The 22834-nt window shown below is 26.4% G+C and overlaps 2 protein-coding genes across 5 annotated transcripts in view; one reads left to right on the top strand and one right to left on the bottom strand.

Moving 5' to 3' along the window:
- Positions 1 to 382: 382 nt before the first annotated feature.
- LOC107445433 (uncharacterized) lies at positions 383 to 10664 on the bottom strand. Of its 2 annotated transcripts, XM_016059819.3 has the most exons (9): positions 8803 to 10664; positions 7647 to 7781; positions 7483 to 7527; positions 7256 to 7400; positions 5103 to 5203; positions 4364 to 4413; positions 4086 to 4221; positions 1508 to 1605; positions 383 to 741 (listed from the first exon to the last, which is right to left on the bottom strand). In XM_016059819.3, exons 1-9 carry the CDS (start codon positions 10352 to 10354, stop codon positions 553 to 555), a joined length of 2451 nt encoding a protein of 816 aa, XP_015915305.2. In that variant the 5' UTR covers positions 10355 to 10664; the 3' UTR covers positions 383 to 552. The 2 variants fall into 2 exon arrangements, with proteins under 2 accessions (XP_015915305.2, XP_071037396.1); XM_071181295.1 differs by lacking the exons at positions 383 to 741; positions 1508 to 1605; positions 4086 to 4221 and adding an exon at positions 4256 to 4317 and having other exon boundaries at positions 4351 to 4413; positions 8803 to 10655.
- Positions 10665 to 10783: 119 nt separating this feature from the next.
- Positions 10784 to 22834, top strand: part of LOC107445430 (alpha-glucosidase) — a 16816-nt gene continuing 4765 nt past the window's right edge. Inside the window, exons 1-8 of one of the 3 annotated variants that reach the window (XM_043043449.2) lie at positions 10784 to 11001; positions 11103 to 11282; positions 11983 to 12143; positions 13724 to 13849; positions 16093 to 16215; positions 16861 to 16976; positions 18148 to 18343; positions 20167 to 20352. In XM_043043449.2, the coding sequence (XP_042899383.1) occupies positions 10908 to 11001; positions 11103 to 11282; positions 11983 to 12143; positions 13724 to 13849; positions 16093 to 16215; positions 16861 to 16976; positions 18148 to 18343; positions 20167 to 20352 (1182 nt within the window). In that variant the 5' untranslated portion in view covers positions 10784 to 10907. The remainder of the gene's footprint in view (positions 11002 to 11102; positions 11283 to 11982; positions 12144 to 13723; positions 13850 to 16092; positions 16216 to 16860; positions 16977 to 18147; positions 18344 to 20166; positions 20353 to 22834) is intronic. The other 2 variants (XM_071181296.1, XM_071181297.1) reach the window with 2 other exon arrangements.

Here is a 22834-nt window from a genome sequence, read left to right as displayed (position 1 = left end):
CTTTTCCTGACACAGTATATTTTAATCAAGGTATCCCAATGTGAATAATTCTGTCATTTTTCTAAAAATTGACTGAGTTGGTTTTAAAACCAAATGCCACAAAAATATTCTTTATATAACCTTAAGCAGGATATATACTAAGTCAACAATATCATTATTATAATTCAGCAATCAAGAAATTTAATTTTTAATCTTATAAATATTTAGTGTTTAAGGCATTTGTGCTTGCTTTTCCTTGCCAAAATGCACGATAATGCATGTAAAGCAATACCATTGTATTATATATTTATATAACTATACTATTTTTTATGCAGATACAGCATATTATTTACATTGTATATTTTGACTGTTTGTAAAAAAATAACTAGTATATTTCAAGAACTGTCTTAGGAAAATTTTTATTTGAAGTTTTGTCACATAATGTGAATAAAATATAAATATTATTTGATTTAGTGTATTTTAAAACAAAAGTATTAAAATAATGAAGTTATTACAATAAATATTTGTTTTATGCTTAATCCTTTCGCTAACATTTCTTTGAAAGAGTTCTCTTTATTTCTTCTTGAACTTCAAAAATCGTAAATTTTCACTCATGTGTCTTGGAAGTGGTGCTGCAACAAACAGATTTCTTTCATTTGCGTATTGCGGAATAAAAATATGTTTTGCGTGTATGTGAAGGGGGATGTGACGCACTTTACTTTGTCGAACCTGCAACTTTTGGAGTAAATCACTTGACAATTTCTGTAAACAAACAAAATCAATATTGTTACCAAATATAGTTTTTAAAAATATATTCTTTGTTTAAATATTAAAAGTCCTCTAGAAGAAAAAAATTAAATTTAGTTGTAACAGACACAGTGGGTGTAATAATAATGACAAATGATTTCAAAAGCAAATTGAAGATATATATCTTAGAAAATTTCTTATCAGGTTTCAAAATTAGCTACATAGTCCATCAGTAGATGGTATTTTTAACTGAAAAGAACTATTAACTCAATATTTTCAGCAACATCATATTACAGTCTGAGATCAAATTTACATACTCCCATTCAAATATTTCAATAATCTAGTTAACTAAGCAGAATGCATTTAATCATTACATTTCATCTTCTTTGATTCATCCCTTCGCATATTAAACAAAAGCATTTTATAATTTTAACTTAAAAATTTTAAAATTGAGGTTTTTAGAAACTCTTAAAAAGGAATAACCTCTCATTGATGAGGATACCTTAGGCTAGTTTCATTTGAAATTAGAAAATCAAATATCTTCTGTTACTTAATGAGTATTACCTCAGGTTATAGCACACTAAGTTAGTTTAAAGGAAAAATTACTTGAAATTACAGTTGGAAACTAACCCTTAAACTTCTGCCTTAATAAAAAAAATAATAAATGCCTTATTGAAATAGGTAACATCTGTATTACATCAGTCAATATTTTTTACAGCAGTTTAAAATGTATTTCATTATGTACCATATTTTATAAAATAAATACGTATATTTAATTTACCTGAGGAACAAATTTATCCAAATGCGAGTATTTGTGATCTCCTAAAATTGGGCAGCCCAAGCCAAAACCAAAATGAACTCGTATTTGATGTTTTATTCCTAAATAAATAAGAGATTTTATTAGCATTTACTAAATGCACGTTAGTGATTCACACTAAAATTAGCTAACAAGTATTTCCAACATGTAATAAGTTATAAAGTTTTTAAAAATAAAATTTACAAAAGCATATTTGCTATAGAACCTCAATTATCCAAGCATCTTTTATCTGAATACATCTGTTAACTCTGAAGTGTTTTTTTCTACGCCTGCACATAATTTCTTTCTTTTCTCAATATCAATAATATAGTCTTCATTCAGTAATATAAGAGACCTTCAAAATATAAAAACTCTGGTATGGTGTTACTATATGAAATTCATCATTTTATGTGTGTAACAAACATTTAAGTTAGTGAAGTTGGTTACTTTGGTTTTGCTAATAAAATAAGAAAGTTGTAATTTTTCATTTATAGTTTCATTATTACTACTGAAATTTATATCAACCACCACCTTTTCTGCTTTTGCTAAAAAGAAGCATGTTATGTTATATGTGCAAGGAAAATATAATACCTTAGTTCAAATGGAATCAGAAAAAGCCTCACAAAACTTGCAAAGTAATATAAATAAGTGAAAATAAAATAAGGATTTTAAAGCACTCAATACTTAGTTCTAATTAAAATGTTAAAAATTATTTTTCAATAGTTAATCAAGAACTAAATAGCTGTACTCTGTTGCAAGTTAAAAAAGAACAAAAAAAAAATCATCATTCCTATGAAGAGAACCTTTTTGCATCTAAGTGTCCACCAAATGGATGTAAAATTCCCAGCGCTAACGTATATCAATACTGCCAACTCTTGAAAGGATATTGCACAGCTTCATTTTTGCTTGCTTTCTTATTAATAATAATGACAGTTATTAATAACAATAATCAATTAACAAGTAATACTTAAAATAGTAACAAATATATGTATCTTTGTTCGCATTTAAAGGAACTTATGAAAGAATAATAAATATTGTTTCTTGCAGACAATTTTCATCCACAGCAAAGAAAAATTCCTCACCTGGCATTTGGTTTCTTAAGAGCATGCCAGCATAACATGCAACATTTTTAGTGGTCCAATCAAATCTAATGATCTTGCAACCTTATATAGTTGTTTCTTTTTCAAGAACGAGTGTTCTCCTTATTTATTGAACCTTTTATAATAACGTTTTTGTATAATAAGCTATATTTTAATAAATCTATATGTATCATAAAAAATAGCACAAATTAAATTTTTGTCTGATTTGTTTAACTTTTAAAAGCTTTTAAATTATTTTGAAAGCATATTTGTATAATTTGATAACGAAATAAAACGGATTATATGCAGTCACGGATGATTACTTACATACTATACCGCAATGGTTTTTTCTTAACTTGCAACGGAATATAGCTTTAAAGAACTCCTAGCAAATATTTTAATGCTTCATTAAAATAAAATTCAAAATTCCCAACAAATAAAAGTATACATTTATTTTCAGTCACATTTAAAATGTAAAGTATATTTTAATTATAAATAGAAAAATAATGTATACTAGTTTTGTACTCAAAATATTTTGAATTAAATTTTATGAATGAATAATTATATAATGAAAATAACCTTTTGAAGTAGAAACTGATAAGAATTATAAGAAAATGAAATAAAGGAGAACAAACTTTATTTTGAAAACATTAAACAATCAGTAAAAATAACCATAATAAGCTATACTTTTTGAAAGCTTTACAATTAAAAATAATCTTGATGCATTCTAAAAAATAAAAAAACTTCATAGATGTTAAAAAGGAAAAAATATTAATTATTTATACAAAGCAAGAATGTGCACAAATAATTATAAAAAAAATAAATATTCTTGTTTTATCACGCAACTAAATTTAATGTCTTCAAAATTACGGATTGAAACAAATAACAATAAACATTAAAATTGAATCAGTATGGAAATTAAACTTGATGTATAATAGAAAATATTTTATGTATAGCAAAAGTTGCATAACTTATAAGGGGAGGGCATGGGTCAGGAAATCCAGTGCAGCATTTCATACTTGATATATTAATGGTATATTTTCATTTTATAATACTCAATACAATACCATAATCAATTTATTTGTGAAAATTAAATGAAAAGGATATTGAAAATCTTTCCTTCCTGTCTCCTACCCTTTGACAATTGAGTTTGGTCAGGGGAGGAGTAAATATTCTAAAGGTATACTACTAATACACCAAACTTCATCTTAGAATTTCCAAAGTCTCCCCTGTGTTAGACTAGAAGATATTTTGTGTGTAAGAACGACAATTAATTATGCAAATTAATATTAATACCATAAAAAAAAGATAAATCTTGTTTTATGTATTTAAGATTTAGCAATTAACAGTGGGAAAAAAATTCAATGTAGAAATATTTAAATAGAAATAGGTATTTTCATCTAAATAGGTATTATTTTTAGAATTCATCAGAACCAAACAGGCTTGATACAGTAGTTTTCTGCATTTAATGTGCTCGTACTTACCAGTCTCAGGTTTCACTTCAACAAGAGCAGCATTTCCAGACACTGCTATAACACTGTACTGTGTTATAGCTTGCTTACCAGCTTTTGAATGACTTACATAACATACTTCATCTGGTAATTTGGGATGTAGAACCATCTAATGACACAAAAGATAATTTTTATTAAAATTTTTTTTTTCACTGATTATATATACACACACATACTTTGCAACTAGGAGATGTCCGTTTATTAAAAACATTTATTAATTTAAAATTGAGAAATAAAACAAAATGTCTAACCCGAGATTTGCTTTCAATTTTTCCTTCAGATATAGGTATATCTATAATACCTGAAATAAAATAAAAAATAGCATGCATTAGCGTATTTTAAAGATTTAAAATGCTTCAATCTTATAAGCAAGTTTAAATAACTTAATAAAAGTAACAAAATAATTTATTATGCAAAATGATCAGTTAGAAAGTGAATGAAGACTTGAAAATGGTATTGACATAGCAAGATTCTTCCTTTAAGTGTAACATTTAATGTTTTGCATTTACAGTTCATACAAGAATCACATGCATTATAATGATAGTATATAAAGAAATTCATAAATTATAAAATTATTGTTCTGACTGACTTTTTATTTGACACAATATTGTGTCTAGCATCTCTGTAATTATAGCATAAAACTAGTATGATACTCTTGGTTAATCAGTAGAAGTTCTAAATGAAATAAACGAAGAATGTGTACAATTTTTAATGAAACATTTTATAGTAATATTTATAATTTTAAAAAAAGAAATTGCTTAAAAAATTCTTTTGATAGTAATTTTTCAGATGATATTGTCAGTTTCATTTTTCAACTGGTAGACTTTATGAATATACAACTTTAAATCGTTTGAGCCATCTTCAACAGATCTAGTTCACAAAGTTACTCTATTATATTAAAATTATAAATAAGAAGAATTTATGAAGAAAAAAAATATTTATACAAAGTTAAAAGTACAATAAAAATGCTTTAAGAAATGGAATTCTAACCTTCCATAGGATCTGGAACTTTGCTGGTAACTATCCAATAAGTTTTGACAATTTTTCTTTGAGCAAATAATGACTTTAGTCTTGCAGCTGATACTTCATTCCTAAAATAAAATATTTGAAACTTTACAGTGTTTTTTTCCAATCTATAAGTTTATTAATAGTAAATGTTTATTAATAGTAAGCGTAGTATATTAGTAGTAAACGTTCGATTTGTCTTTAATAATTTCATTACCTGGGACAATAATATATATTGTATTAACTTTATAGTTTCTCACAATTTTACTTTCATTTTGTTTCTGGAATATATTCCATGTATCATGTTTTCACTTAGAATTTATTCCATGGTAACTCAGAGTAATATATAGATTGGCATTGAGATGCAAAAAAAAAAGAAAGAAAATTTTATAAACAGAATATGTTTAATACAAAATTAAAAAGATTAATAACAATTATAGTTCAGAGATCTGAACCGTCTGAGTCACAATGTATTTTTTAAAAAAAATTTGTGATATTTGTAACTCCAATAAAATACGTAAAAAAAAAAGCTCTGCAGCTTTTTTCTCTGTAATTTCCGCAAGAATCCTGAAGCTTATTTATTTTTCTGCATCCCACATTTTTCATCTATTTATTTTTATTTAATTACTTGTTAAAATTTCAGAATTTAATAACTGCATAAATATTGTTACTGAAGAATGAAAAACATAATAAATAATTGTATATTGCAAGAGTCAATAAAAAAAGTCAAACAAAAGTAAATCTCCCTTCCCACATTGATTTAATAAGCTAAATTCACTCAAAATATTAAAAAAAAAATGCTGCAAATTTTAAATTTTAATAACAAAATTTTTTGTAACATACCAGCATTTTTCTTTAGAAATAAATTAAGTATTAAATTTTCTGAAAAAAACAAACAAACTTTGACTGTAGTTAATGTGTATAATTTTTATATATATTTATAATGTTTGCCTATTAGCAATTCATTAATATTTTCATCATTTTTTATGTATCCTTATTGGAAGAAACTCTTAATATTTGTCGTTAATTTAAAATATATATTAAGCTACTTAGTGTAATGTGTAAATCTTTTACATGAAGGCAACTTACATAATATTTAGCTTACAGTGATACTTGTTATATCATAAGCTTAGCAAAGTGTTATTTTAATTTATTTAATCAGCATTATGATTTAATCAGCCTTATGTGTCAGAATGCTAAATAGTTAAACATCTTAGGGAAGCATCAGTATGGAGTTTAAGTTTTAATTCTTTATTGAATTATTATTTTACCAATTGCTGATTAATTATTATTTTAATTGATGTAATTAGTATTATGAATGTATACGGATGTAAAAGAAGAATGTTTGGAAGATATTTTGATTCTAATTTTGTCAAATTATCATTGGGCCAATTATCAATCTTGTTTATAGATACATATTTTTTTTATCATAAGAAAGCACTTTTTATAAATATTAATCTTTAAAATAAGACTAGTAATAATTTTAAGAACCTGCTTTTGGTAAAAAAGGATGCGGAAATGCTCAAAGAAACCACATTTTCTAGAGTCTAGTGAACAACTCACTTCAACTTTTAAGAAATATTAGAGAATAAAGTAGAATTTTGGTCTTTTTTTTTTGGTAATTATGATCAATTTTAATTAATGTAACTTCTTTATAAAAAAGAGGAATTCAGCCTAAATTATTTCTTTTGAAATAAACTACATTGCATATTGATAGAATTAAAAAAATTAACATAAACTGCACTTTACAAAAAAATTAAATTAGATAGAATAACAATATATTTAATAAAATATAGCAAAACAATTTCTTATATCTCAGCTACAAACAAATTAGAATAAAAACTTAATTATTATTGAAGAAATAAATATCTATGTTGGACACTGGCCTGCTTATTATTAAAACAAATCTAATTATATGATAAGATAAAATAATATGTAAAATAAAAATAAAATCCTCGATGTTAACTCTCACTAAAAGAAAAATCTAAAAATAAAAAAAAGACAAATTAAATGTTAAACATTTACATCCTGTTTTTTATTATGAAAAATCAAAATATAATCAACAATACTTAAGACAAGATGAAAAATTAAATTCAATAAAGTTGTTAATTTTAACAATAATGCACCACCATATATACCTAGCAAGTAAAAGGCATCCAGTAGTTTCTTTGTCAATTCTGTGAACAGTATATAATTTAGGAGAACTGGCATTCTGGTCCAAAAGCTTAGCTAAGTCATCTAAATATCTAGATAAACAAGCTAGTTCTTGTGATGTGCTAGATTCTAAAAATAGCAGGAAAAAAAATTTAAATAATAGAAAGGTATATACAAGACAATGAATATGATATTGATAAGATTTACCAACCATGGATAACTAAGTTGTAAGGCTTATTGAGTACTACAATGTCCTCTGAAAAATATAATACACATATTTCAGATTGAATGGTACTATTGACATTACAAAATAATAGATTTTAAAATAAGAAACAGTCATTGTTGTAATTAATAATGAAGAGTATTAAATCCTACCATCTGTATATAGTATATTTTCTTTTAACAGTTCTAACATTTCATCTTTAGTGAAATATTTAAGAGTTGGCACTTGATGTTTCAAAATTCTGAATCCTTTACTATCTACTTTCTTTTCCTTCTTTGCAGATATTCCTGGAAATGAAAAAAAATTAAGACAAATCTACAGAATTAAATAATGAAATGAAACAATAATTAAATTAAATGAAAAAAAAATCTTTAAAAAGATTGGCTGCTTTTTATTTTTAAAATAGAAAGTTGATACAATTAGCATTGGTACCATAATGGTTGTTATAAGTACAATATGATACATTTTGTTCGTACAGATTAACTAGTTTCAAGTGGAACTTCCACTTTAATATATTTTTTAGACTGGGGTACTTTTAGGTGATATTTGAGTATGACATTATTCTAGAGGGCGAATCAACTGAGTCAGAACAGAAGGAATATTACAGAATTCTCAAGCAAATTCAGAAAAATAAAAATTCATTGCCTTTTCCAAATACCAGCAAATTTCAAACGACATTTTTGCTATACACAGCAATATTTTATCAGAAATATAATATGCATTTTTTAAAAAAATTTAATAAGCAACAAAACTTATTTTATGATTTAAAAATTTTTTATTTCAACTTCAACAACTTAATAGCATTTTATAAAAATTATAATTTGAGTCACATCAGTCATATAACCATCTTAAATTTTTCTTGTAATTAAGATATATGATGGCTATATGACTAATGAGACTGGATTATAACTAATCAATAACATATGGCAATAGTAGAGCCAAAATTAATCTTCATACAAAAATCTTAATCTTTGTATATTTTATAGGTAAGATATGTTTGTTTAAATAAGCTCATTATATATTTTATAACAAGGAAAATAACTAAAAAATTATAAAAAATAATTAAAAAATTTAGTAAATTAAAAATTTAGTAGGTTTTTAAAAAGTCTCCAATAATAAATGTTTGATTACAAATGATATATATCTAGTCACTTTGAACAAATATATTTTATCGATTAGTATGTTTGTTTAAATATGCTTATTATATTCATGAAATTAGAAAAATTTTCTCATTAATGAAAATTTCTGTTGAACTTTGAGATTTATAACATAATAGAGATTTGTAACATATTTTAGACAACCTTATACCTTTTTTAATATCATCAGGTAATAAATTTTTTCTTTTCAACTTTTTTACGAAATCAAAGGCTGTTTCAATTTTGTTTTCAACTAAGGGTTCTTTTGCTTCTGATTTTTCAAGTGAATTTAAGGTTGATTCCGAATCAACTTCTTTACTTGAATTTTCAGTTTGAGAAAAAATTTGAGAATCTATTTTACTTTCCTTGGCTAAACCAGTTTTTATTCTTGAACTTTTTTTATCGGCAGACTTCTTTTGTAAATTTTCATTTGATAGTTTATTTTTGCTATATGCTTTAGTATTAATTTGAGATGATGATAAATCATCAACATCTGTAGCTACTTTTTGTATATTCATAGTGTGGTTCAGTTTAAAATCATTTTCATAATCAGTAACTTTATTTTCTTCAATATTTTGATGAAATTTAAAAATGTTCTTTTCGTTAACTACACTAGGCTTAGAGTTTTCATTGATTGACTCAAAACTATTTGGTGCTGTTTCACAATCATATTTTGATGCATTTATATTATTTTCACTAAAATATTGTTCATCAAAAAAATTGTCTGAATGTTTTTCAGTTTGAGGAATAGAATTATCTTTGTAATTATCACCAAAATAATGCTTATCAATGAAACTTTCAGAGGCATTAGATAAGTCAAAATGATTTTGCCTACGAGGGTCAGCCACAGAAGTATATTCTGTTTGTAAGTTATCAGATTTAAAATTATCCAGAGTTTTTTTCTTAACATCATGAATATTATTTTCAGGTAATATTTCTGATGTATTTATATTTCTCTTTTTAGATTGTGTTTCTTTTATAAAACTGTCAGTAGATTGATCACTATGAGACACATTTTCAGTACAACTTTCAGTTAAATAATATTTATCAATAAAATTTTCAGAAACTTTAGGTGAGTCATGGGTAGTAAATTGATTTTGCTTAAAAGAATGAACATGGCTGCTTTCAGATTTAGGGCTTTTCATATTAATATAGTCAGTTGCGTCTTTTCTTATATTTTGATAATCAGAGTTCTTTTCTTCAGGTGAAGAGCTAGGCTCATAAACGTCATTGGTTATTGATATATTTTGATCTATCTTATTTTCTAAAGTAATATTAGCTTTAGATTGCACTATATTTTTTTCCTCAGATATAACGTTTTTATTAAATTTAACACTACTATTATGTGCATAATATGAGGGTTTGTTCTCATTATCTAATCTTACTGCACCAAAATTAAAACTTCTAAATTCATTCATGGGTTGGTGTGAAGTCCTCTTTTGGAGAGCTTGAACTGACTTTTCAGATCCTTTAAGTTCTTCAACATTAATTACTCCCTCGTCACCTTCAACACCATAAAAGTTTGTAAATACATTTTTTGGTGTATCAGCAAAAACACCAGAAACAGTATGATCTTGAAAATTTTCAAATGAAGAATTTAGAGTTCTCCGAGATGATGGTTTGCGAACATAACTCAAATGAGACGAATGGAAATGTTTATTGCTGACAAGCTTAACAAAATTTATATAATTGACGAGAAAATTGATACGATGCCTACAAATCATTTTTAAATTGCTCTATAAAGCACGATTAAAAAGAAAATAATTCTATTAATTTGAAATTTATATTGCTATTAATAACAGCCAAACTGCTATTGAATTATTTAAATTTTATTATTATTGTATTCCTTCAATTAACTTCATTAAATACGATTCCAAAGAAGAAAATAGTTTCCTCTCTTCTTATAATTGTTCCAGCTTTATATTTAGATACATAATAGCCTAATTGAATCATCGGAATATAATTTCAAAAGGTTGTTCATCAAATCACTAATCATGCCGTACACACCGTGAGGTACTGAAGTAAACAAATAATAATTTTAACAGTTGCAGTTAAAATAAAATAGAATTCGCTATTTATGTGGCTTTTAGCTCTGTTTCTGCACTTTATTATTTCTAAATTTTTTTGAATTCTAATAACTGTTAACCGTTTTATTCGAAATGTAAATAGTAAACAAAAACATTTTGCAATTAGAACCTCCTGCTGAAATGATTTCACTCTAGTTGGCAATTAGTTTCAAACTCTCTGGAGACTTTTTAAATCTGTATTTTTTACAAAATGTCACTTGAATGGTGGCAAAGAAACATCGTCTATCACATTTATTTGCCAAGTTTTAAAGATGGTAATGATGATGGAATTGGTGACTTTAAGGGTAATCTTTCAATAAAAATAACTTTTTTCGTATATTTAAAGATGTATGGATGTAATTTATGTATGTCCTCATAATGTATTGATTTACTGTTGTTTTAATAGGATTGATTAGTAAGTTAGATTACTTTAATGAGCTCAAAATTTCATCTCTGCTATTAAGTCCATTTTATCCTTCTCCCATGAAAGACAATGGTTATGATATTTCATCTTATACAGATATTGACCCTAGGTATGGATGTATGGAGGATTTTGATCAATTAATGGAAGAATTGAATAAAAGAGGCAAGTTGTTTTAATTTATTTTTAGCTTGGTTTATAGGCCAAAATCAGCAGACAGTTTCATTATGATATAATTTATTTGCTACACCCCTTCCAGAGGGTGTCCAGGGATTAATATGATATTATATCCGTCAAGTTTTCTTATAATTTTTATCATGCAAAAGTCCGTAAACTTGATACTTTTAAGTGATGTTTATTATTAGAGAAATAATGGACAGTAGCATTTATTTGGTAATGTATTAATGAAAGAAATGAGATAAACTATATTTATGGAGTATTTTATTTATACGATCTAAAAGATTTTCACAGCAGCCTGTTGCTAGCCAAATAAGTCATGGATATTTAAAGTTCCACAATTGTGTGACCAATGGCATGGATAGCATTGAGGCTAGCAATGTGGATTATGAAGTGACTTCTGTTAACCAAACTTTTTTTTATTCCTCTATTTTCTTATAAGAGGTAACTTCTTTAAAGTATCATTAAAAATGTGCAGAAGGTTCTCAAATTATGTAAGTTTTAAATCTTCAATTCTTATGCTTATACATATTTGCATAGGCATATTTTTTAAAAAATGATAACGTGTTATGATATATATTTAGAATTTTGTTAAAATCTGGTATGCTTTTTAGAATTGCTATTACACAGTATTATTTTTTAAATAATTAATTTATAAAAGATATTCACTTTAATTTTTTATGGTCAGGAATGAATATAATAATTGATTTCGTTGCAAATCATACAAGTGATCAACATGATTGGTTTAAAAGGAGTATTCTTAGAGAAGAGCCTTACACAGAATTTTATATTTGGGCTGATCCCTTGCCTGGGTCTGCAATAGATAATCCTTTACCTCCCAATAACTGGGTAAGTAAATATTATAGTTCTTCTAATTTTTTTTAATAAAGTTTTATAGATCTTAAGAAAATTCTATAGTTTTTCTCATTTATAAATATTTTCTCATGTTGGTATATTTTAGTACTTTTTGAAGTAAGTAAATAATTCTCTTTGAGATGTAACAGCATTTTTAAATAATGAATAAATATTTCTATTAGTAATAAAGTAATTTAATAGTTAAAAGTGTTTGTTGGAAATTGTTTTAATTTGCTTTATATTGAGTGGTATGTAAAGAAAAATATTATTATGTAAAATCTACAAATAGTGTGTTACTAATAAATTTTGAATGGTTGAGATTTGCTATTTTCAGTCACAAATAAAAAGTAACATTCTACTAATTATATTATGTTGGCAAACATTTTCTAATTTCTCAATTATGTTTTTAATGTATTGAAATTGTTTACTGTTATTCAGTTCTGCTTTCCAAATCTTTTAATGATTATAAATAATCAGTTTGATAGTCTTTTTTTCTGATTTTTTATTGTTTATTCATTTTTATTTTATTTTTAAATTGTTTGTAGAATTCTTTGCTGTTTCTTTTGTGAAATATTATTTTCTGATTGTATTCTACAGATAATTCTAAAGAACTATAAATAACTAGATGCTAAACATTTTTTGAATTTTTATTAGATAATTGTATTTTTCACTTAAATCTTGTCTTATTTATAGTTATTTTTATTGTATTTTTTAAAAAAAGTACAATTTATTTTACAGCAAGCAAACAGACTGCTATCTATGTCATCTTTAAGAGTACATTTTTATACTTATAGAATTGATGGAAAAATCTGTACAATTTTCAGTTAGTGATTTAATATATTTTGTTTGATAAGTGTATAATTTAAATTATTTGAAAAAATAATTACCTTTTTCCTGGAGAAGTTAGTGGTCATTTTTCTAAAGTTGCTTTGTAATATTTATGCCTTTTGGTTCTGATAATTAAAGGAAAGGACATCAATAAACAAAAGCATATAAATTATTTATTATATTAAGAATACAGAACTGGAAAAAAGAAACAAATGGAATTAACTAACTTTTTTTTATGTTATGTTAAACAGTCTAGGCATTGTGCTTCAGCAGCAGCATCTATTATGTATATCTTACAATATCTACTCCATAGTTTACTTATATAGAGTAGATTTACTTACGATAGTTTTATGTTAAAATTAAATTTTTATATCCTTTGATAAAACAGTCATGTCTTATTATAATAACTAAAAATTTACTTGTAGAAAATAAATGCTATGAGTCTAATGAGTTAATTGCTAAATTGATTTGGCCTGTAGTAATTGATTGTCCGCTTTTTTGCATTTTTTTGAAGCAACAGATATAAGACTATTTGTACTATAGAAATGGTCTTTATATTAAACAAATCCATTACAACGCTTTACTATTTTTCCATACATCCAAAAAATCTGTAATATAAAGGTTGAGTTATTTATAAGCTTTTTGAGTATTGATATATTGTGTTTTATTATCTCTGATGTATTATTTTATTTGATATGTCTGTTGTTCAAATTTAATATTTAAATATTTGTAACGTTTGCACATAGCTTAGTGTTTTTGATGGTTCTGCATGGACTTGGAATGGAGTACGAAAACAATTCTATTTTCATCAGTTTTTACCAGAGCAACCAGATCTAAATTATCGCAATCCACTAGTAAGAGAAGAAGCAAAAGTATGTGTAGCATTTTTTTTAAAGTTTAGTAAAATTTTTTAAAAATTCTTATAGCTAAATAGTGTTTTTGTTTTTAAGTTTGTTTTATAATAGACAATGCAAGATTCTTTTCATTTTGTGATATAGTTAGGTTAACTGATAATCAATCTTATAACTAAAACATAAATGTTTGACTCAGTCTCTTTCAATATCAAAATAAGTTCTTTTCCTCATTTGTGTAAGCGGCAGAGATATTTTTTGGTTATACAAGAAAACTAGTTGAGCATTTTTCCTGGCTATGAAGATTGAGGCAAGCGCTAACATTAAAAGTGAAGCAGTTAATGGAGACACCATTTATAAAATATAGTCAAACTCGCAAGCTCCAATTCCTAAACTCGAATCCTTTGTATTCTTCAGAAATAAAAATAAATGTAGTAAGTATTATGTTTATTAGTTAGCAAGCATGTATTCACTTTTATGAATTTTCTTAACTTTTATGACTCATTTTTTACGAGTCCTCAGTTGTAACCAGAAAGTATTGCAGTCCCTTTGCATTATAATTGAGCTTGACTGTATTTATATTGTTACATTTTTATAAAAGGCTTTCATTTCTGTCTCGTGTTAAAAATATATTAAGACATCCGGTGATAACATCATCTTTGAGGAAGAATTTAAGTTTTTTACATTTCTTTTAAGTTCTAGTCTTCAGTTGTATAGAAGTTAGATTAGAAAAGAGGATTTTAAATGCACTTCTAATAAAAATTTAAATTGCTAAAAATAAGTTTTTAAGATTTTGATGGTGTTTTTGTATGTTAAAGGAAATCTTATGAACTATAATATTTTAACATTAATCATTGTTTTAAAAAACTTTTTTAACAGCAAAATGCTAAATTTTATTCTTGTTTAAGTTTGCATTGCTAGTTAGGATGATCTTTTCCTAATGAGTACATTTCTTCTTAAAAATTACTGAATAAGAAATTTTTTCCATTTTTAGCGTACATTAAGTTTTATTATATTTTATGTTTGTTTTTTTTCATATATTTTTTTCCATATTTATATTTTTTTCATGTTCATATTTTTTCCATATATGTATGGAAAAAAGTTCTCAAAGCAAAGGCTCTCCTAGTTTAAGTTTTCACATATATAAATTTGATGGTTTATCCAAGCTGTGCAGTGAGAAAATAGCATGCTATTAAACAGAAATAATAGAAAATTTATAATTAAAAAAATTATAACTAAACAAATTTAATTCCTCCAGGTGAGTTATATATAGCTGGAACCGAGGAGTATTGATTATTTTCTGCTGACAGTGATTTAAAACAAAATTGTCTGATGCCAAATTTAGAGCACTTTTTTTAGTTGAATTATATTCTGAATTAATTCTAAATTCTGAATTAAAGCAAATTTAAAGCACAAATTTTAGCAGAGCAGTCATAAATAGATTTATATTTAGTTCCATTTTTTAAAAGTAACCCACAAATTTTATTTTTAATAAAATTTATTTATTTTCTCAAGATATATTCATGTGCTGGATCTAAGTTACTAGCATGTTTCGCTCCATCATTACATAGCATAAACTCTCTGTTCCAAGTAAATCTGTGTCTGCAAATATATTTGTACAAGTAGGATATCTTATTTAAAGTTATTTTACGGCAGATTTAAAGTTAAAGTGGTCAATAATAGTATGTTTAATTGTCATTGATTTCAAACCATGAAATAAAAATTAAAATACTAGTAATTAAAACTTATTGAAATTTTTATGTTTTAAAGGGTAATATGGTCATATTTGAAAATCTCTATAATATCAGTGGAAAATTCTAGTGTTGTAGCTTCCTTTAAGAAGATTTTGTAAGAGTCTGTGTTGTAATAAATAAAGTATTTGCGTATTTTGTAAAGTAATTTTTCATTCATATGTGCAATTTTTTCTGCTTTCTCTGAGTTTGATAACTATTTACTGCTCAAATCTAATCTATAGATGCCATTCTTTTATTTAAGTCTAATAACCTATTTTCTCAAAATCATCTGAATAGTTTGAGCTGTACTGTAACACACATTAAGTTTTTTAGGAGAGTGTTTTCTGTTCTTCGATCTTAAAAGTATAAAACATAAAATTGAAATGTATTAATATTGAAATTATTCATTAAGTAACAATGAGAATTCTATGATTTAAAATAGATTGTTTTACATCTATTTTTATTTAACTTTCTGTTATCATAAATGCTACCTTATATTGTGTTTTACTAATGTGAAAGATTTTTTTTTAGAATGTCTTAAGATTTTGGTTAAATAAAGGAGTTGATGGATTTCGAATTGATGCTGCTAGTCACTTGATAGAGGATGAAAGATTAATAGATGAACCTTTGAATAAAAAATTAAATGCTAAAGAGGTAAATTGGTTTTGCTATTCACAAAATTTTCTTCACTATTTTGTGAAATTTATAAAAATGCGTAAAAAATATTATAGTGCTGATAAAAATTACATTATTATCTTCTTCATTTCAAAATTATAGTGATATTTGCACTTGTAGGTAAACATAATTTTTTAAATAAATTACGTAATTTTTACTTTAAAGTAATAATGTTCATAAATATACATAATTGTTCACACATCATCTTCTATTTTTATACAAATTACATTCATATTTTCTTTATAAAATCATAATTATGATCTATATAAATAATTTTTTCTGCTTCAATGTTGTGTGTTGACAGACTTACTTTCTTATGCATGTTCATTTTTCTTATGAGTTGAATCTTTCTCTTTTTTTATGAAATAATAATGATATTGATAGCATATTTTTATCTACAGCTATACATTTTTAAACTTTTTTATTTAAGTTTTAAATTATTACTGGATTTATTTCATAATATTTAAAATATTTGTGTACACTTTATCTATAAAATTGCTCTCTCTTTTTGTTTCATTCGATGTATTTCAGATTGAATACTAATGTTTTTAATTATTCAATTTAAATTCGAAAGTATATAATTTGTGAAAACTATGTTTAACTGCCATGATAATTTTTTTTCAGGGTGAATATAAGTACCTTAATCATATTTATACAAAAGGCAATGAAGAGAATTTAGATCTTATTGAAGAATGGAAACATGTGCTCAATGAATTCAGTACATCCTCACATAAACCAAAGCAAGTATTTTTTTAAATTTCTGATAAGAAAATCATAGCTGCCAATTTTTAAGCTTTCTGAGAAAGATTTTTCTCAGTGGTCATGTCAATGGTCAGTGATCATAACAATTTAATTATCTCAATTTTGCTTGAACGTAAGTACACACTGCTTGATTATCAGGTTTCTTTTATTTTATGTTTAAATTATTCCTACGTATTGATAGTCAAAAAATCATTATGAGTCATATTGATTAAATCAAAAAGTAAATATTAAAACACAAACTTAACTATCATCGGAAAAACACTTTTGCAATAAACGTAATAGTTGGTTGCTGTGTCAAATAAAACAAATTCTTATTGCTTCTTTTACTAAGTTACATCTTAATTTTTACTACATTAGTTTTTCCACATAGTTTTTTTTTTAGTTTTTTTTACGCATCTAAGTTAAGTAAATCCAAAGTTATTTATTTACAAAAATGAAAAAACAAAAACAAGCAGCAACTTTCTATGACAGTTGCATCCATCATTAGAGTTTTACAGATTTATAACTATAAATTGCATCTATCTATGTATCTAAAAGGAAATAACAGCTTTTATACACCTCTAAAAGTGGGAAATCTCGTTGTCTTGCAAAATTAATTGATTAAATGGCATCAGGCTTGTCATATCTTACTTAATTACTTGATAATACTTAATTATTTGAGTGGCAAGAATACAAAATAAAATATAACAGTTCAATTATAAGGTAATCCTATTTAGTTATAAAAATTTATTTAACCTGTTAACTTTTGTACTTTGGGAAACTTAATATGTCACTTTTCTATTATAATTTTTGTTCTAAATCAAAAATCTATTATAATTTTTGTTTATAATTGTTCTCTGTAATATGTTAACATACACATTGAAGACTACTACTGACATTTAGATTAATAGATATTAGATTAATGACTTTTCATTAATTTTATATTTATACGTATTGATAATTTAAAAATTTTCAGCTTAAATCTATTTTTTTTAATGTTAACTGTGCATTTAAATTAACAGATAAATTAAAAATAAATTATTTTTATGTCTTTGTATTTACTATATTAAAAAAAAATTTCACCTTGAGTTTAATAGTTTGCTGAGTTTGAGTTTTGTTGCTAAAATAGTTGTGCAAATTTGCATATGATTCACTGTATTTATAATTTAGGATTTTGTTAGTTGAAGCAATGGAGAAGATTGAGGATGTTATGTATTATTATGGGACATTTGAAAGAAAACTCGCTGAAATTCCTATGAATTTTCAATTTTACAAGATAAAACCTGAATCTACTGGGGAAGATCTTCAAAAATTTATTGAAGATTGGTTGACTAAAATGCCAAAAGGAAAATATCCAAATTGGGTGGTAGGTGATTTTTCTGCCATTTTGTCTGCTGTTATAAATCCATCCATTAACTTGAAATTAATATTTTATGCCATTCATTTAAAAGAATCTCATCCTGCTGTGGACTGATCTTAAAGAAATGGTTCCCAGTAGATCGTTGAAGTCAAGAATTACTGGCTAGTCAGCGTGCGAGTGGGTGACCACTTGGATCAGTCTGCGAAGGGACTGAGAGTGTGCGGTTTTGGTTCGCATTAAATTTTTCTACTGTAAAGTGCTCGACTTTGTGTACATGTTGTCAGACTACCAAAACGGGGGGTGCCATTCTCTCTGCAGAGGATCAAAATTGTGATTTCGTGTCCTCGGGGATGTTTCCCAGACAATCCCCAATAGCCCATTGTGCAGCTCTTGTGCGACATAAATAAACTACAACTACTTCATTTAAAAGTAATATTTTAATTAAAAATATTTGTAAAATGCTTTAAATAGTATGAACTTTAATAGCGTGGACAAAGTATTATAAGCTGAAATCTTACATAAACATAATATTATGGGATGCAGTTAGTCATTTACCAAGTAGTATCTAGCAGAGTTTTTTTCTGTCAAATTACTGTGAGATAAAGACCAATATTATTTAAAAATTGTTGTTATTTTTTGCAGCATTTCATTCATAGGAGAATATTTAAAAGAACCACATTACAGGTAGCCCAGAAAGAAGCAGGAAATTTTTGAATTCTATGCAACTCTTTGTATTATCAAATTCAATTTGAATAATTATTATTTAAAATGAAAAAGAAAACATAATTTTAACCTGAATCAGCTAAACATTTAGTAACTATAAGACCTAAGTAAGTTATTGTGAAAGTTGTTGAAATAACAGTTTACGTTTTTCTAATAGGATGTTTTTAGCTTTTATTTTATTTGAATTTTCATAAAATCTTATTGAACAAAACAAAAAAAAGGAATGGATAAGAAATAGTTTTTTTTTACTGCAATTAGTCAGATGGGTAGTGGGAAAGTGCACTTTCCCTCAAAGTATTGTTGACATCAAATTTTTTTTTTGTATTTTAACTTGTTATAAGCATATAATCTTAGTATCATTAAGTTTAGCTCATTGGAAGAACTTAACAAATCTTCCATAATAGTTTGATTCTCATAATACTCTCTAAACCAGACTTGTGTAGCATGTACAAGGTGTTATATAATAAATATTTTTGAAATCCTTGTAAAAATGAAAAAAAAAGTTTACCCATTAGAATTTTTTTTATTAATATTTATGCTATAGAAGAAACAAAAATGCTTCTAGAACCTAGTGAATCACTATTATGAAAGGCAGGAGAACAGAAACCAGGCTTTAGTTGCATCTACAGATTGTTCTTTTCTTGAAAACTTTTCTTAATATATATTTTAGAATCCTTGTAAGAGTGATGGGAAAAAGTTTACCCATTAGGATCTCTAATTAATATTTATGCTAGAATAAAACAAGAAGGCTACCAAAGCCGAGTAAATCACTATTATGAAAGGCAGGAGAACAGAAATTGAAAGAAATAGGAGTAAAAAACAAGTATATTATAAATACCTTCCAAATTTAAACTATGATCAAACAAATTTTATAGCTCTGTATATACGCCCTCCTTTATAGTGAGTTGACAGATTTCAATAGTATTTTTATTTTTTTTTTACGTTTAAATATTTAGAGATCTTCCTTTTTTTCCATTCATGTTTGACAAAAATTCTAAAAATGAATTTTGAATGTGGCCTTTATGAAACAGCTTGTACACATTTCTTGCATATCATTAATGAAAGACGTTTAATATCACTAAGAAGAATGTTTAATTTTGAAATAGATGAGTTCTCATGATGATGCAAGGGTTGTGACGCGTGTTGGAAGTACTTTGGCCAGTTCTCTTCACATGGTTATGATGCTGTTACCTGGCTTACCCATTTGGTATTATGGGGATGAATTGGGAATGGAAAATGGTATTATTCAACCAGAAGACATGAGAGATAGCTATGCTTTGAGAACTGTTTCTGTGAGTATCTGTAATGATTTTTTTTTAAGAAAAATGATTTAAATTTTTTTTTCTCAAAATAAATGTTTATTCCCACATGTGGAATATGTGTATTACCTTGATATTTTCAGTTTTCAAACATGTTTACAAAAATGTTCCATTTTAATGTAAGTATCTTTTACCTTAATATCTGTTCCTAGAGTCTATGATATTTTTTTTCTCCATTCTTTTCTATTCATAACACATCACTCAAATAGTCTTGTTCTGGCTGAGAAAAACAATTATTTTTCTGAAATTCGCCTTTATTCATCATCACAATCTTAATATAGGCCTGAGTTTTAGCAATAAATTCTTTATTTGCATCAAATTTCTTTTTCTGGAGCATCTTTTTGGTGCCTACGAAAAGTCAGTAGTCGCTGGGAGCTAGATCTGGAGGGTATGGTGGGTGGGGAAGCAATTCAAAGAGTGATTCATTCAATTTAACCATCGTATTCATTGATTTGTGAAAAGGGGTATTGTCTTAGTGAAACAGAACTTTTTCCTCCTCATATGAGGCTGTCTTTTCTTGATTTCTACACTCAGACGATACAATAATGCCTTGTAATATTTGCTATTGATAGTTTTATCTTTATCAAGATAAATCTATGAACAAAACACCCTGCACATCCTGAAATTCGGATGCTATAATCTTACCAGCTGACTTTTGAGTTCTTTGTTGCTGTGGACGACTATCACTGACCGCTGTCCACTCAGCTGACAATTCTTTTTTATTCAGGTGCGTTGTAGCGGATACATGTTTTATCCATTGTAACATATCAGCATAAAAATATTCTTTTTTATATTTCTTTAACAGCTCTAAACAGCAATCCACAGAATCATCAACATGTTGTTCTTTTTAATCTGGTGTAAGCAATAGTGGCATAAATTTCAAAAACAATTTGTCCAATTGTAAACATACTATCTTCTGTTATCCTCAAGATCATTACGGTTATTACTACTACTTCTTCTTCTATGTTTTCCAGTACAACTGCTGATATTGAACCACCAAAGAGTAGCTTCATCAAGGTTATTATGACCACATTTAAATTTAGCATACCAGTGAATAATAGTTGATTTTCCTGATGCAGTGTCTCCATCGCGTTTATTAAGTAACTGTTTGTCTTCAGTATTTCTTCTCATCAAAAGACTTTTTTTTTATCTTCGTTGTTTTGAAAATAACAAAACTAGAGTCACCAAAACCACCGTAACCAGAAAACTAATTATCAGAGTGTCATGAAATTGTTTGAATGTTGCTACGAACCAAAATCGTATGGTCTTTTCAGCAATGTTGCCATCTATGCACCAGACAGACAACTTATTGAGTGATGGGGTACATATATATATATATACAGTCAAACCCCGCTATAGTGAACCTTCAAGGGACCGAAATTTTGGTTCACTATAACCGGGATTTCACTATATCCGTTACTCAGGCAATTTAACTAATGGTTTCCAAGCTCCTCCCTTTTATCACACATTATTCAAATAAATGACTGAAAAATATTATGTAGTAACAAAAAATGTGTTATTTTTCATTACTCATCGTCTTGCGTACAAAAAAAAATTAGTAATCTTTAGCTGATGAGCAATCCTCAACATCAGATATGGAAATACTTCCGGACTCTCAGATAATTTTCCCCGAATTTCTGTTATTCCGCTTTTTAAGCCTGTCTAACCTGCCATTCGAGCACATAAAAGTAGTCTCATAAAATCGCTTAGCAAATTCATCAACATTTGTCCAGATACAGGAAGATTGCGGATTCTTCGATTGCTGAACCTTCAATAATGCTTTTTCAACATCCTTGTGATCTGCTTTTCACAACTTTTTTCTGCCATCTAAATTTTCTTCGTGAGCAGAAATTATTAATTGCCTATTTTTCCATATATTACAAAATGCAGATTTGGATAGTTTCCTGCAAATATCAGCTTGATTGCATCTATTTTCATTTTTTCTGATTATGCCCATTTTATCATCAATGGAGAACATTTTACGCTTACTGCTCGCCATAGTTAAATTTAAAACACTTGTTTGCAGGATTTTTTTTTAACTGAACTGAGAGCAAAAAGGAGTTGAAATGAGGGCCTTATCAACACATATTAGTGTCCAACCCTTTGACTAATAATGAATAATTACTCATTCCCTCTGACAGAAAATGCATATTGATCCCACTGACACCTTACAGGTGCATCGTCTGCCTGGGTTGGAAATATCTGCTTGGTTTGTTTAGGGATGCGAAAGTGAGATAAAAGAAGCAAACAAGAAGAAATGCTTATCGCTACATTCCCCTCTACGGATGGTTTTGAAAATCGGTATATGTATTTTGAAGTAGAAATTTCAAAATTATTAAAAAAAATTTTTAAAAAAATCAGTCGAAGACAGAAAAAAGTTCATTATATCCAACTTCCTCACTTTTTTGGTTCACTATATCCACAAAAAATAACATTATACGGAACCACTTCAGAA

Source organism: Parasteatoda tepidariorum, chromosome 5 (genome assembly GCF_043381705.1).
Source record: "Parasteatoda tepidariorum isolate YZ-2023 chromosome 5, CAS_Ptep_4.0, whole genome shotgun sequence".
Lineage (NCBI taxonomy): Eukaryota > Metazoa > Arthropoda > Arachnida > Araneae > Theridiidae > Parasteatoda > Parasteatoda tepidariorum.
This window is presented reverse-complemented; position numbering and strand designations above follow the sequence as displayed.